General features: G+C 38.3%; 1 protein-coding gene across 1 annotated transcript; it reads left to right on the forward strand.

The window, feature by feature from the left end:
• The first annotated feature begins 2,968 nt into the window (after nt 1-2,968).
• On the forward strand, nt 2,969-15,350 carry LOC149053840 (uncharacterized). The gene is made up of 17 exons (XM_089196382.1): nt 2,969-3,094; nt 5,485-5,630; nt 6,019-6,270; nt 6,627-6,791; nt 6,923-7,036; nt 7,183-7,314; nt 7,500-7,596; nt 7,699-7,917; nt 8,156-8,532; nt 9,114-9,281; nt 9,542-9,652; nt 9,728-9,847; nt 10,646-10,736; nt 10,877-11,251; nt 11,891-12,022; nt 13,261-13,494; nt 14,823-15,350. Exons 1-17 carry the CDS (start codon nt 3,028-3,030, stop codon nt 15,167-15,169), a joined length of 3,147 nt encoding a protein of 1,048 aa, XP_089052508.1. The 5' UTR covers nt 2,969-3,027; the 3' UTR covers nt 15,170-15,350.
• Nucleotides 15,351-16,662: the final 1,312 nt, after the last annotated feature.

Raw genomic sequence — 16,662 nt, forward strand, 5'->3', positions numbered from 1 at the left:
GTCATCGCGCTGCTCAATGGATTTGTACTCGGTTCCCCCGAGTTCAGCTCCTTAGCTCTACTTTGTGAATAGCCAACTGGTCTGACTCCGGCCAGTTGGGATTTTTAAACATAATATTTATTCACAGTGTTTGTTTTAATTGACACTGAAAAGCCCCATGGGAAGATTGGTCAGTTAATGTTAGTCCACAAACGAGTACAGAATTGTGTATACAAGTGCATTACAAAGGCCTTTTTGTTCTCATTGGTTAACAAGTCAGGCTGAAGACCAATGAAACTAACCCAAAAGGAGTACATGGATAGGCATTATAACAAGTCCATAAATCCAGTTGTTGCTTCAGTGGTCCCTCATTTGGTACTGGACATGATCTTCACAGCTATGCTTCAACCAGCAAAAACACCTACTCAAGTGCTGGATGGACCTACATCCCATCATTCATTGCTCTCAGCTCTGGTAGCTTCACCCAGTCTTTCTCGGCGGGAATTTTCTATTTTCAACCTGTTGAAGTTGATGTATTCTACAAAAATATTTAAAGGAAAATAATCTGTTTTAATTGGTGTCTTGATAAATTAGAAAAGTTATTATGAAGAATGAACTCCAAACAATTTGATTCCGTAATTACCTTACTGATTTCGAATTATATGGGAAGGGTCCTTGATTAGATAGGGGCTCATTAGAAACCAGAAGGTGATTTACAACCAAAAATAACAAGTGAATGTGGCAAATTTCTAAGTCAGAACGTGCAGTATTTCAGCCAAAAAGGCCTTAAGGTTTAGCCGTAACTACTTAAACTATAAAAAAAGTTATCTCTCATTCCACCGACGGGGAATTGATCAGGCTGCTTTGCTTGTGTGACTAGCAAGTAATAGTAATATATTTGTTGCATTACACGATGATCTAGAGTGAGGATTTGAGGCTCCTTCAGTCTTTCAGCCAATCTCAAAGGTAGTCTACTAACCACATTCTGATACTTTTGATTAACTTACCTTTTCAAGCTATATTAGAATTATATTTAAATTTCTGGTGCGCGTTATCAAAGACAGTGGACTAACACGTGGCTGGGCGAAAATCTGTGTCTTCGAACCAACACCTTAATCTTGAAAGAAATAATTTATCTGACAGGGAATGCATTATGTATAATATCTCATTATTGTTTTAGCTGCCTGCGATTTTCTCAAACATACATTTTCACAGAGAACAAACGACAACTTGAGGATTTAAAGAAAATTATAGGATACACTCTCTCGGGAGGAAAACTCTCAAACGATGTCTCTCAAAACCATAGGCCATCTGAATTTGGGGCTAGGGTGGAGGGAGAGGGGGACTTAGTGTAATCTTGGGTGGGCTGGACCATTGCTACCTTGTTGTAGAGAGAGCAGACTCTGGGATCAAATCAGAGAGTTCTCTTGTAGACTTTTCCTCTAGTGTTACGGTCAAGAAAAGGAGAGAAAATATCTTGCCTGCAATTAAAGTTTTGACTTTTGAGAAATTAGATGTTAATCACTTTAGGGGTCAGAGGGTTAATTTGCAAGTTGTTTTTATAGCTAAAAAAATAACTTTAACTGGAAAAGTACCTTACTGATTTTTCCTGGTCCTTTAGTACTGTGGCAGGCTAGACTGTTTCTTACCTGTGAAAAACATTAACAAATCCTAAACAAATCTTACCATCCTAAGAATCATGCAGTTATGTGTAAGCTATCTTTGTTAGTTGCCCTCTGGGTCAACATCAAACACAATGAGAAGCCAGTTATTAAGCAAAATCGAGCCAGAAGAAAAACAATGGTGACCAAGATTTAAAAAGCATTCATGGCTTATGGATTTTGGACAACGTAAGCCGTTAATGTTTTTCGAATTGGAATTTGGAATGCATGATAATCCTCTCCGCTATTAATTATCTGCATGGCCTAAACACACACATTAAAAATTGCAATTTTAAACTGACCATTGCCAAACCATAATCAAAAGCAACCCGCCGTGTAAGTTTGATCGAACATTAACCTCTCATAATTTCCAGTTAACGTGTTTATTTGAATTTTGGCCAGCAACAGATTTTCAGCTGGGAGCTCTTTTGAAACGGCTTATTGAAAAGTAAAAAAAAAAGAACGTGAAAGCCACAGTTATTGAATTAATCCCTCTTTTATCCTCTTTACCCCATTTCTCATCAATACATTTGATACTTGTACACGACGGGGAAGCAAATTCGACGAAAAACAGAGACAATAATTCAACTGTTAAGTGCAGTTATGCTTTAACCTTCAGAGAGATCCGCGGTCAAATTAAGACACGCCCCCTTTTCGAGATTCAGCATCCCGTGACAAACGCATTCAATGGTTCAAGACTTGCACTGTTATCAAACGACGTTTTGCGCATGCATATATATTTGGTATAAGGGATCTCTATGACAGATAACTGTTTTTTGTACTTGGTATAATTAGTCTGTTATAATATTGTGATGGAACCCTTAGTCTTACCAACAAGTCTTAACCTGCCTTATTAATCCATTTTTAAGTATATTTTTCTCTGTTATTTTGAGCAATGAATTTGGACTTAAAAAAAGAGCCTTGAAATATTAGTATTCGTTTGCGGGTGGCTGTAGAATAATCCTCAAAAATATTACAAGACTTTGCCCGTCTTCTCACGGAAGCAAACAAATCAAATCACAGTTTTGCAACAACTTTTACAGAGGGGATCTCGCTTCAGAGTCTGAAATACTTTACATAGGTTTTTCCAACTAAATAACAAAAAGACAAACGGCTGAGTAATCTACAAATTTCATTACCCTGTGAATCATTTGGAAAAGTGTATCATGCTGCTACGTGATGTTATTGCCCTCTGGGTCAGAATCAAACACTAAGAGATGGAAAATTTATGTCGGTGAAATGGTGTTGTTTTCTTTTCATACACATTATAGTTAGGTTAAGTAGGAAGCTATTTTGGCCAAAAACAACATTGATTTAAGTATTGAATTATAAATCACACTTCACAGATACAGATCACAGTCATTCGGTGGAAAGTAGGTCTTTGAGGATGAGTTGTTCAACTATGCTGATGCTGACTGTTCTCATATTTGGAAGCTTATTATTAACTGTAAAAGGTAAGACTTCGTGCATTAGTCATCCCATCACGATCAAGTAGGATAAAATCACCTGCACATGAACAAAATCGAGATTGAACTGAAGACTGTGGTACAGAAATTCATGGTATTCTCCCACAAACTACGGCTTCAAATGCATCAAGTTTGAGTTAAAGTTACCACTTTCTTCTTCAGTCCTCTTTTAGGGCTTTTAAGACAGATCTCACTGCCGATCTCACTGTGATATAGCTTAGCTTCTTGAAATATCTTTGGGAGGGAAAATAGATATAGTAAAGCAAAAATCTTCTGGACATTTACTTCAGGTGTTTTCTCGTCAAAATTTGTCGGTTATGATAAAAGCCACCGAAGTGATGTCATTTCCGATAAAAATAATTTCATCTTTCGAAGTGTTATAAATCTTTATTTCTAAAGACTCATAAATGAATACATCAAAGCAATTCGAGAGAGAAAAAACATGTTTCCTAAACAGTCTGTTGTGATCACCGTTGTTTTCGTCAAACCTTCACCTAGTTTTAATATTCCCTAGACTGAGGCCGGACTGCTTTCATTGTTGTTTCGGGCAGGATCCCTATCAGAGACTTTAAGACAGCGCAAGTTTTAACCTTCATAGAAAGGTTTTTGTTGATATTCAAAACTGTTCAATACCGAAAAATCTTGTTCCGTCAGTAAATGCAGTTGTTACCTTGTTATCAGAGAACACACATATTTATCTTGGGTATGAGATTTTGAAGAGATATAGCTTCGTCATAAATGTAACTTCAAAATGTTTTTGGTAATTGCCACCTGAATGTCTCATTTCCCGTTTTGAAAACTTTTTTCTTTTGTAATGAATGCTTGAACTTAATTCAAAGACCCTTGAAAGTTAAGCAAGGCTTACAGTGAAAAGCTATAAGACAGTAAATCCTTTAAGAAATGAAAACAATTCGGTTCACTTTTCAGGGAAGCATACAAATAACAAAGAATGATCAAGCTAGATAACCGCCACTTTCTTTCATGAATCAACTAAGAAATTTAAAGGGTACGTTTTTTTCTTTCCTCTTAATAAAGTCATTTCCAACCTATTGGAACTTCTTTGTTAGTGTTAGAAATCTAATTGGGATTGGTCATGTTATACCACTTCCCTGTCCAAAATCGTTCACACAGAAGGATAAAAAAATATTTGTTTACTGCATTTTGTAAATCATACAGTTATGTACAGTCAACCGATGTTAGGTCACTGTTTCTTCTCCTCTGGCTTAAGCTTAAAATAAAAGGAAATGTCAGTCACGTGGCAGGTATTAGCTCGCAGAAACACCACAGTTGCAGCAAGTTGAACGTCCTGAGCCGTCAAGTTGTGAGGAATGTCATGTCTGACTTTTTAGTTTATGCCTGACTGCTCATTGGATTAACGGTTGCTTGAATCCTACTCCATGTTATCTTACGAAACACCAAAATACATGCTCGATATGGAAAATTACTCAGTCGTATCTTCCTCGAGAAAAAGTTACCACCTTCGTATGGATACACACGTTATAAAAAGTCTGTTTACATGCTAGTATCGCAGTTTTTTTGAATGGTTACCGTTACGTCTGCAAGACTTCAGAGCTGGAATGGCTGACTTTGTCACCAAATCTTCCTCACTGGTTTTTCCTTGATCCATTCATTGGAAAAAGAGTAAAATCACCGAGTATTTGTGGAAACCTAACATACTCTATATAGTAAAGTAACCAGGATGATAAATTCCACACTTGCGCTGTATGAAGAATACCAGCTTGTAAAGGATATCCGTCCTAGTTCACCTGATAAGGTCAAAATGTTAAACTGAAACAATTAACAAATCTGACTGCAAAGTCTAGTTGTCATCTATAAGAGGAATTTACCTGCATTATCTGCAGGATAAGCTTCCTCTAGGAAGGTATTTTGTCTCCTTATTAAGGAACCTAGTCACGAAAGTGTGGCATATGAAAACGATTTCAGCTCTACTTGAATATTTTTTCGAAGTGTCGAAAAACCAAATCAAATTGTCTGCAATGGTCACGCAGAACGAAGGTTGACATTATCATTAGCCAGTGATAACTCAAACAGTGACTGCTTGAAAAGCGGGGAAAACGACAGGGACCAAATTGAGATTGATTTCAGTATTGCATCAGATCGTTTGACAAAGTGACGCAAGAGTGAAGTTGTGCAAAGCCAGAACTACCCCCCATTTATTTCATCATTCAATTTGAAATTGCTCTCCATTCAAAGAGTTCTGTGCATGTTTGTCACGTTAGTAGTTTTTGTATGCGTATTTTGTTCCATCTGAACTCCTAGGTCAAGTTACAATGCCCAATATAAGTCAAATATTTCCCTTTTATCTCCCCTGTACCTTAAATGATCCTTTTAATAAAGATGCTTCTCCTTACTTGTAGGTATTTCCCTCCAAACTGGCAGGCTTAATATTTCTCAGACTCTGCAGGGCTGGAGCTGTAGCAGTGCTTGTTCACCCTCTCAACACTGTCGACTGCCTCGTTGCACAAACGTTGTATTTCCCAAAACATTCAGTGGATCGGGAACGGTAAGTACCAATTCACGATCCGGAGCATCTCTGGGCACCATCCAACATCACCAGGCGATAATGGAAGGCCTCCAGTCGAGCAGCACTGAAAAGATAGTGGTCTCTTTCCATTCGATCGATTTCATTTTCGAGCGATCTCTAGATCGAGCGGATTTTATTTTCCACCTCTCCCCACGTAAAACATGTTTCTTGTGTTATCCATGTTCTCCAGCTCCATGTCTCGCTCAGAGAGACCAGTGTAATCAAGTATCCTCTTCTTACTCGTCTACGGGACCGCAAGATGCGTCGATCATTTGAAAATGTTAAGTTATTTGGCTTGAAATACGTGTACAGATTATTCCTTTTATGTTAGCATAATCCCTTGTGCGTCCTGGCTTCAAAATTACAGGTTAACATTTATGTGACGGTGAGCCATGGTGAGAAGTTTTCACGTGTCCATTCACCCTCGGCTATATGGGTTCAGTCCGTCACTACACATGACTTTGATGTGTGTGCACGTGCGTCAGGTATTGGATCAAATGGTACAGGAATCATCAACTGGTTGGCTTTCCAAGATCATCCACAAATGACGCGTGGTAGAGTTTCGTTTAGCGGAATATGGACAACTGAAACTAAGTGTGACAAAGTTATCTTCTCACAGGTTAGAAGAAAAGCAAAATCAAAGTTTGAGGTCAAACCCTCTGAGCATGTACTACCCCGATAAGAAAGATTTTAGATCAACTTTATGAGTGAAGCCTACCTACTTCATGCCAGAGGATTTTCGTGCTCATTCAGACAGGCAACTCAATATTCAGAAATCTTGGCAGTGGGTTGCAAAGTCCAAACCCTGCAAGATAAAAACAGAGAAGAATTAGGAGAGATTGCAAGCTTTTCCCTATCAACTATCCAATACATTTCTTCATCGTGAATTATGCTTTGTCAAGCTGTTTGACTTTTATTAGAGCTGAGGTAAATTGACTCCACAGATATAAATTCATATATTTAACAACATTGCAGAATTTTCCTGGAAGACCATCCGCGTTTGTGTCAGCAAGGTACACACGTGACACAAAGCCGAATGACGCTATGTATGTTTGGTTGGAAAATGTAAACTCCAGAAGTTTCGAGGTGTGCATCCGGGAGTTCCTTCCCTTCGATGGAAAACATCAAGACACCACTGTGGTAAGAGATATCTCTGCTGTAAATTCATGGGTGGACGTGTAAGCCAACTTTTCTTTTCTTTTTTTTTTTTTTTGTCCAATAACCTTGTTGTAGTCTGACCGAAACTCTTGTTTTGCATTCAATTATTGCAGGACTGGTTTGCATTTGTTGGCAATGGCTCTGAATTTAATTTTACGCTGTCAGGAGAAGCAGATTTTCCAAACAGTAACCCGCCAACAGCTGAAGAAAACTATGGTTTCTGTCAAGTAAGTGTGATTTAGTCGAGTTTACTGTACACTATGAGCACCTATTTTAAGGCAAAGAATCATTTAAAGGGTTGGTTTGCAAAAAACAGCTAGCATCATGCATATTGTTTCACATTTTAGGTTTTTGTCTCTTTTTATTTTTCCAGAAAGTGCAGTTTAACACAACCTTTTATGCTTCACCTGTTGTCCTTGTGTCTGTGCATCATCTGTACAACCCTCAAGTCAGCATGAAAAGCCTCGTCTCACCGAACAATAACATCATATCAGCCTGGGTTGAGGTAAATAAACAATATACTTCTTTTTTACTTTTACAAAGGGCTCACGATCGAAACGTCAGGCTACAAACCATTTACGGTGACCAATTTATGTTATAGAGTCCGTTGATAAAACCAAATTATCCAATCTATTTCTATGATTGTTATTCTGCTGTTGTTTCACCTTGTGTTCTCTGATCTCTGTGTAGGAAGTTAGCCTCATATCCATGAGGATTTGCGTCAAAGACTTGAGTGGAACAGGAAACAAACACGACCCACTGTCGGTTAACTACGTCGTAATCGGAGGTTTGGATTCAACTTTAATACGTTAGTGTAACCATTCTGCAGCTTAACTTTGGAATCCTTTTCTCATTGTGTGGTAACTATCATTTTGCTTGGCATCCACAGACCTCAATCCTTGTCTAGACGTGTTCTGCCCATCATTCGGAGTCTGCAAAACCTACAGTGCCCATAAAGCTCGCTGTGTGTGTAATGACAACTGTCCGTCGTATCAAGATCCTGTCTGCACGGAAAATGGAACAACATATGACAATGAATGCCTGTACAAATTGAGCTTTTGCAAGGGAATGGACAATAATACCTTGTATCATCCTGGCAGCTGTGAGGGTAAGGTCATATTTCTATGAGAATGAGCTTTGTTTACCTCTAACTATGTACCATATACTCCCACCGACGCAGCACCCTAGTTTCTTTAGAAACTTACCCCCTTAATCATTTACCTCTAAAAGAGATACAAACAAGTTAAAGTTTTCAAGGATGTACATGGAACCCCTCAGCAACTTGAGATATAACAGAAAAAATGGTCACGGAGGGCACAGAACTTCAGCTTTTTAAATCTCTGCAGGCTTTCCAATTGTTCATGGTCGTGTCAGACTTTTTCGAGTTCCCGATTGGTCAGACTCAAGTTGCCAGACAGTGGTATTCCCACCATACCGCTTCTATCCGAACAAAGAGGTTCAAGTACAGATCACCCTTAGTCACATGAACTTGAATGACTCCGTCACAGTGCACCATGCTATCACATCTTGGACCGAAAGAATCAATACACAAAATTTTACAGTATGTGCAATGCAATCTGGGAGAAATGGAAACAACTTCAATCCTTTCGCCACTGTTGATTGGATGGCGTACCAAGGAGCACCAACGGAGGGAACGACGGGAAGAATCAAGATGACAAAATGGTGGTCAGGAACAAATTGTGCAGATGTGACGTTTCCAAAAGTAGGTTTCCATGGCAAAATGAGCATTACAAAAATAATGGTATAATAATGATACAGTCGACACCCTCGGAGGGAGATTAATGTCCGTAATAGCGAGGAACGAGAGAAAAACAAATTGTTTTTCTCTAAAAATATGAAATAATGGATATTGGACGAAGTGACCGCTAAAGTGAGAGAAAAAACAAGTGAAAAGTGGTGAAAAAAACAAATGAAAAGAATTCCCACGCGGGAGGGGGGGGGGGGAGGGACGGCATGAAAGTTTCGCATTCCCCTAATAGCGAGGGTCCCTAATAAGGGGAGCTTATTTAAGCCATTTCTTTATGCGTTTTGCAAGGGACTGGCTCTTGTCTGCAGGGCGGGCCGAAATAGCGAGTTGTCCGTAGGGTGAGAGTCAACTGTTGTCGTAATATTGATAATAATAAAATAACAAAGTTGAAATAAAAAGACAGCCAGCGTGAGGTTAAAACAGACAGCAATTAATTAAACTGATTTCAGTTTATTTATCCATTTATACCAAACTCAAATAAAACTGCGAAAATTTGGCAAGATGTGTAATGGAATGATTTACTTTTATTTGTTTAGGACAAGTTTAAGGATTCACCAGTTGTTCTTGTGACGTCCAATCACCATAGAAGTGGGAAGAAACATGACGCTACGTTGATTTGGACAGAAGATATAACCAAGAACTCGTTCAAAGCTTGTTTGCGGGAACTGCAAAACTTTGATGGCAAACATCAAAATGTTTATGTGGTATGTGATTTGTTTCAGTCCAAATGCTACAATTGTAAGACCGTTAAAGATCTGAGATTAGGGGACGTTTTACTTCAGTCCTTTCAAGGCATAAGCTTGATTCAGTAGAGTACTTTGATGTCTACACTTATAATTAAGCTTGATTAGGATTCTTCCAAAGTTTCCCTGTTTCGACAGTAAAAATGTTTTTTAATTGTTTATTGTATTGAATTTCCAGGTCCTCATTACAGTCTTTTGTTTTGTACACTGCTTCTTCCTAGAACTGGTTGGCGTTTGCTAAGTTGCATAAGCCGCTCTTCACCGAACATGGCTCTGTAAACTTTCCAAACACGAATCCACCAACAGATGAAGACAACAATGCTTACTGCGAGGTAAGTGTAAAATGATCTTATGAGAAAAAATATTCCAGGATTCCCCTAAGAACCTTTTTTTTATTTCATTAATAGTTTGTGCACTTTACACGAAATTATAATGCGACACCATCCGTCCAATTATCAGCAAATCACAGCACAACAACAAGTGGAAACTTGGCACCAGTTCATAACGGTATTTCTACGTGGATTGAGGTAAAAAGCTCAATTCTTTATGACTTCAAAATAACACAGGAGATAAGCTTAAAAGTAGATGACTGATTATCAAATTTCCTCACTTGTGATGTAGTATAAGACTATTTATTATATACATACCATGATTTACGCGCCAAAAAGCATCAAAATAAAAATAGTCTCTTTACACTAGAAAAGCCAGCTGATTGGTCATACGATTTTTTTCACTATTGAAAAACAACGTATCGACGCTCCGATTGGCTATATCATTATTTTCACTAGTGAAAAGAACCGTGTCGCTCGCTCGCCGCTCCTCTTGACTAACAAATAGCACATTTCTAAAAGCCTAGTTGCATTTTCCTTTAGAAAGATGGCTTCAAATCAGACTAACTGTTTTTAGAGCCTAGATTCATCAGTAGGAGAGTTCATAGACGGACAGGAAAATGAAAACACCAAGCAAAAGACCAGACACGATGTTGCTCTGTTCCATGAATTTCTTGTTTTGAAAGGCGAGACGAGACAAATGGACGAATTGACTCTTCAAGAGCTGAATGAAGTCTCGGGTTTTCGCTTCTGTATTTCAAATTTTGAACTTCCGTGAACTATCTCGACATATTTTCCGGATGTCTTATTCTATTCTTTCTAGTTCTGCCTTTTTACACAACTTGTGAATAAAAATCGTACGCGCTCACCAACCGTGAAATAACCTATAAATCTCGAACGAGATCGATATCACGCTCTTTTTTTCCCCCTCTTCTAATGCGAAAACAGCCTAGAAATCGAAAAAAGATTTAGTTAAGAAATTTTGATTGTTTACAGAATTTGAACGAGTCTGGATTCAGAGTATGTGTCAAGGAACTGTACGAGACTGGATATGATCCTGTGTCAGTGGCTTACGCGGTCCTTACAGGTCAGTAATCATTCCAAATAAATCAACTGCACTTTGGGGTTAGATTGCAACAATTTATTGAAGGAAGAGATGCAAAAATCGTTTAGCAAGCTTGCAAGAATATGGATTATTTCAAGATTGAAGTACACATTCATTTCTAGACATCTGCGATCCCGGATGGAGCTACTTTGATGGCTTCTGTTACTTAACGAGTGATACCTGTGCAGATTGGACCACGGCGGTAAAAGAATGTAGAAAAGAAAGCTCAGTCCTTATTGATGTCAACAACAACGAAGAAAATGTTTATATACAACATCACCATAATGGAGAGAAGTCCTGGCTGGGTTTAAATGACAGATCAATAGAGGGTGACTTTACTTGGATGGATCGTGGACATGGAAACTATACAGCCTGGGCCAAGAGTCAGCCAAATAATTTCAAAGAAGAGGATTGTGTGCACGCTCTTGGTGTGAAATATAGTTACAAATGGAACGACGTGCAGTGTAGTGATTGTCATCAGTTTACCTGTAAGAAAGGTAAGTCAAACACATCAAATGAATCTTTAACGGATCATTTTCACGAGCAAAGTTTAATTACTGTTTAACAATGGCTGGTTTAATGCTACTTGTGTGATGATCTAGCTCTATCTAGGCTTATCCTGATTTTGGAAACGTAAGGAAACTTGGAATATTCCCCTCTTCCTGCATAAGATGTCAGTCCACCACATGTAAGTCCTAGCATTTTGCCATGTTTCCTTTCAGGTCAGTTCACTGAAAATCATTAGATCTCCTTGATGGAGCGAGGCACTGAGAAAGCTGGGTATATTGCTTAATCATGTTAACAACACGACGCAATGATTCTACTGTGAGGCTCAGATTTGACCCTCTTGTTCCGGGGTGCAGTTGTACGCTCAGACCTTGCTGTGCAATAGTAAGCACGCTGGATTGCACATAAAAAGGTCTGGGTGAGACTCAGAGTGGACCACTTTGCCTATCAAAGAAACTTCATAACTTTGTTAGGGGGGAATGGGAGGCATGGACACCAGCGATACTCCCAATCAGTTCAAGGTACTGAAATACGCTCCGTTAGTAATGGGAAATTAGAGGCTTAACTCGACCATTTCTGTTTCTTACGTGCTGAAAGAGCGTTCACTGTTTATTTCATTCCATTGCTAGACTTAGATGAATGCCAAAATGATCTGAATTACTGTCACAAAATGGCAACGTGTACAAATGAACGTGGCTCGTACACGTGCAAGTGTAAAGCTGGATACGTCGGAGATGGATTGGATTGTTATCACCATTCAGGTGAGATGTGCTTAAAAACAACTAGAAATATATTGTTTAACTATAAAAAAATAGCGATAAAACATTTCTAATCAGTAATTTCTTTATAGAAATGTTTCGGCAGGCACAGCGGAAAGAAACACCGATGATAGTAGCACAGTAAGAATTAGTCTTCCATTCAAAGATCAGGTGACCGCTAACGCGGTTCGGAAGCAGTTGGGCGATCTTAGTTGTAAGATTCTCCCTACATTGCAGCCTGTTTTTGTGAGCAAGAAATTGGGGCAAGATCTTAACTGAAAGAAATCAAGCCGTCAGCTATGAATCGGCAATGCGTTATTTATCGTTTCTCATGTGATCTGTGCGGTGCAGATTATGTGGGGTACACAGCCCGACACCTTCATCAACGCATTGCTGAAAGAAAATCAATTTAGAGTTTTAAGAAAGTGCCAGAGAAAATTTGATTGTTTAGTCTTTGAAATGCTGTGCATCAAGAATCTCAAGCCTAATTTAGATATCCAGACGGACTCCATACGCACCAAACTTTTTGTTAATTACCATTGTTCTTTTCTCACGGTCTAACTTTTTATCACCCATTGTTATTTTGGTATTTATAGACTGGAACTTACTAATATATTTATTTTTTACTTGATAATAACGTTTAGCCAACGTCGAGCCGTTGTCGTTTTTTAACAATCTTAAAATGTTTTTTTAAAAAATGTTTTCTCGCAATTTTTTATGGTTAAATGTTTTTCTAAATGTATTGTTATGGCCCTTTATGCCCAACAAATCTTGGGAATGGAAATATGTTAAGTTTGACAAGAAATTGTCAGTAAAGCAGCGAAGTGAAAGTTTGGCGTTCTTAACTAGATATTTTAACCATAAACTGGCTTTCTTTTCAAACTGTAAAAAACACTTTTCAGTCTTTTATCAATCTCAAAAATAGTTCTAGAAAACTGGTTTTTAATTTTTTTTCCCGTCCATGAAAAGTGTACTCCCGTACGTGACGACTGAGTTCAAAATTTATCAAACTATTCCTAATGTATTGATTAGCAAAACGCTTTCGACATCGCAAAAGTGGACAAGTTTCCTGTCTCGTGAACCTTGTTTATGCCTGCGTCATGAAAGAATTCTCCATAGTTCAGTTGTGTGTTGTTGTTGTGTCAATGTTCCACGTCTTCTTTATACATCAACATGTAAAAATGTTATGTTATTAAAAAATAGTTTGTCGAGGTTGAAATAATAATCATCTCTTTATTAAGGCCTGGGTTCTTCCGCAATATTGGCAAACGATGACAATTACCTTGGAATCCTGAGCAATTGGTTAAACCCTGTTGTGCAGAGCCAGTCCTCTTACTGGAAGCGTTGTTGGCGAGCATCAGTGGATGGTTGGGCCAGTACTACCTTCCACTCATTGTGTGACAACAAAGGGCCCACAGTGACTATAATCCGTGTGGGAAAATACATCTTTGGTGGATACACCAGCACATCATGGAGTAAGTGCGTGATTGATTGAATTTGCTTGCCTTTTCTCCTTACTGAAGTAGAACCAACAAATTAAAATCTGAGAATGCATCTGGTTTTTTATTTAAAAAAAAAAACAAACAACAAACAGGCAATAAACAATCCAAACTAAGCAAAACAAAACAATGCACTAGGGACCACAGCATATTTGATCAGGAATAGCTGCGTCTTATATGCAATATAAACTGATCATGCCCTTACTTGCTTTTTAAGTTCAGGTTTTCAAACGAGTATATTTTTCTGCACAACCGTTGAAAACGAATCGGCGCTAGATGAATTATTTGATTCACCAGTTACAAGAGCACGACGTGAGCAATGTGCGGAAGAAGTGAAGGATATGCTCAAACAGGGTTTTCTTCCTTTGTACGGGTTGTTGAAACCTGCAGTAATTTTCAACCGGGGAAGGCGTGTTTAAATATTTCTAAATTTAAAAAAAAAAAAACGTAGCTTCCAATGCCCTTTCAGGGATTAGTTTTCCTCCAAGCTTCTTTGAGCCAAATGGAGAGAAATTCGATACTTCACCTGTTGGCCGATTCTCGATCTTTTCAGACTTACGGTCGCGGAAAAATTTCCATTTTACATACTGCTTACAAATGTTTTACTCTAATTGATGTCAATGAGTTAAGAAACATGAGTTGAAATAAAAGCGCACCGCCCTCGAATAAACGCCGCCCATGAATATAAGCCGATTGGGAAGCACTGAAATGTATATAACGCCGCGGCGAGAAATCGAGTAAACGCGTTACTAAGAATAAACCAGTGTGATAAATGACTCAGCCTAGCATATGATATCCTGTGCACGAGCCGCAGGATTTCATGAGATACTGAAAATTTTAAACACATATTTGAAGCGGTGATTGAAAAGGATGGACAGTTGAATTATACTTTGATTTATTTACTTAATATTCAGTTTCTATCTGTACGTTGAAGTACTGGTATTACCTTAAAGGTAACTAACTCGCATCAGTGGACAACAAAAACTCGACTATTCTCATAGCAGTTTACTCTTTCGTATCCAGTTTTCACAAGTATAATTATTTCAAAATATTCGAATCATCACAATTGGAAATAGGTAAAAATACTTGCACAAGAAAAACTAAGTTATGTGATTAAATATCCCTTGATGCTCACGCTGGAATGTAACTAGATTAAAACATAGACGTAACAGAGAACATAGAACAGTTCTGATCCTACTACTGCTACTACTAATAATAAAAGAAATATGGGTTATGGGGAAAAAAGCCGAGGTTGTATGGCTGTCTAAAACTTAACCAACATCTTTTTTTTCATTTTCCTTTAGAATTACCTTACAATTGTGTGCACTGGTACAGTGCATCGGCCTTTTTATTCTCATTGGTTAACAAGCCAGGCTGGGCACCAGTGAAACTGTCTCAAACGGGGGTGTATGGCTCTTATAATTCTTATTCCATGTACAGTTGTTACGACCGTGGACCTGCATTTGGTGACGGACACGATATTTACATTGCTAGTTACGCCTCGTCCAACACCAATTCTTACTCACAGCTTGGACACACCTACAGTCCACCATCTGGCCACAGTTATCGCAGCTCCTTCGCCCAATCATTCTTGGCAGGAAGCCTCAATTTTCAACCAGATGAAGTTGAAGTATTTTATGAAACTACTTGAAGCAAACGTGTCAAATCAAGCGTAATAATATCAATAAAAAAAACCGCAATGATTTAAAAACTCAAAAAAGTTAATTCAGAAATTAGAATGACTTATACTTGGCATGTTTCCCTTGTTATGTAATGTAGATTTAGAACAAACAGAATGAAAAATTATAGAAGCAATAAAAGAGTTCAAAAAAGCCCTTGTCAAAATGCTGATACGCATTGGAGGAAATTAAGGTGGTTATCTGTTTTCCTTCCAGACTCCACGAAACAATCACAGATGCACCGATAACATGTTTGTTTACCATCAGGTTGCCAATGTCGTTTGTGCGTTTTTCATATATGCAATTTAGCAATCAGACTTTTATTAATGTGACAATAGTTCTTAACTGATCGCCAAAGACGTCATGTTTAATTTTAATGGTATCGCAAAGTATTATCATCAACTTAATTCCAGTGAGTAAAACTCATTTGCACGACATTTTCAACATTTTTTGATGCTCTTCGGTTTTTTCAATTCTCCTGAAGAAAAATCAAATTGGTTCGAGTTTTTAGAAGGTTCTAGAAGTCGGGCATTAAAATGAAGCTGTTGGAATAACGAAGGGAATTGGAAGGTAAGTGTCCTCGAAGTTCCAAGGAACCCAAACCATAGGCTCAATTACCAGCCGCTGTTCGGGAATATGAGCCCGCGCTCATCCCTCTCACAAATCAGAACGCCGCACTAGGATATGTATCTCGCACCGATGAGATTGCTGCATTAAGGTACCTATCTCGCACCAATGACATTGCCGAATTAGGGTATGTAACTCGCACCAATCATATCTCAGTATATGGATGTCACGTGCCAATCACAACGTTTGGGTGTTGTTTTCTTGTAAATCATGTCGTGGAATCAGGGAGCTGTGCACACAGAGTGGCATTAACTAGAAATTTTGGGCTTATATGATAAATATTATGATTGTGGCCTTTGCAAGAGCCTTGTCGAGTGAGGTCGAGATCTATCGGGATATGAAAGGTTCGCCTTTATTTTTTTATGGTATAATTTTAAGTTAAGACGTGTTTTTTCCACTACTCCTTTACTCACATCACACGCGCCAAACAACTTACATTCCATCACTTACTATGAAAACAACGTCCAAAGTCCAATCAGAACATACCCAATCATTGCACTACATGAACATTAGGCAATTTTTCACGTGCTTGAATTGTATTCTACCGATTAAATTCCATTTTACCACATAAGACTTCCCTCCATCACATGGCATTTCCTTGTAAACAACCTGAATTTTATCACGTATCGTAACAGCATTATCCAACCTTGATGAAAAATTTAACATAAAACTTTAAGCTACTGATAGTGAATTTCCCACGCATTCTCCCGCGTTTTTACTTTTTCTACGAGTAAAATTTGCTTTTAGCTACCTTGGAATTACCCCAATTGCGTGTTAATTCCTTGTTAACAGCCTACATTTTATCACGTATTTCACACACAGAGGGCAAAGTCCAGAT

This window comes from Pocillopora damicornis, chromosome 1, assembly GCF_964200805.1.
Source record: "Pocillopora damicornis chromosome 1, jaPocDami1.2, whole genome shotgun sequence".
Taxonomy (NCBI): domain Eukaryota; kingdom Metazoa; phylum Cnidaria; class Anthozoa; order Scleractinia; family Pocilloporidae; genus Pocillopora; species Pocillopora damicornis.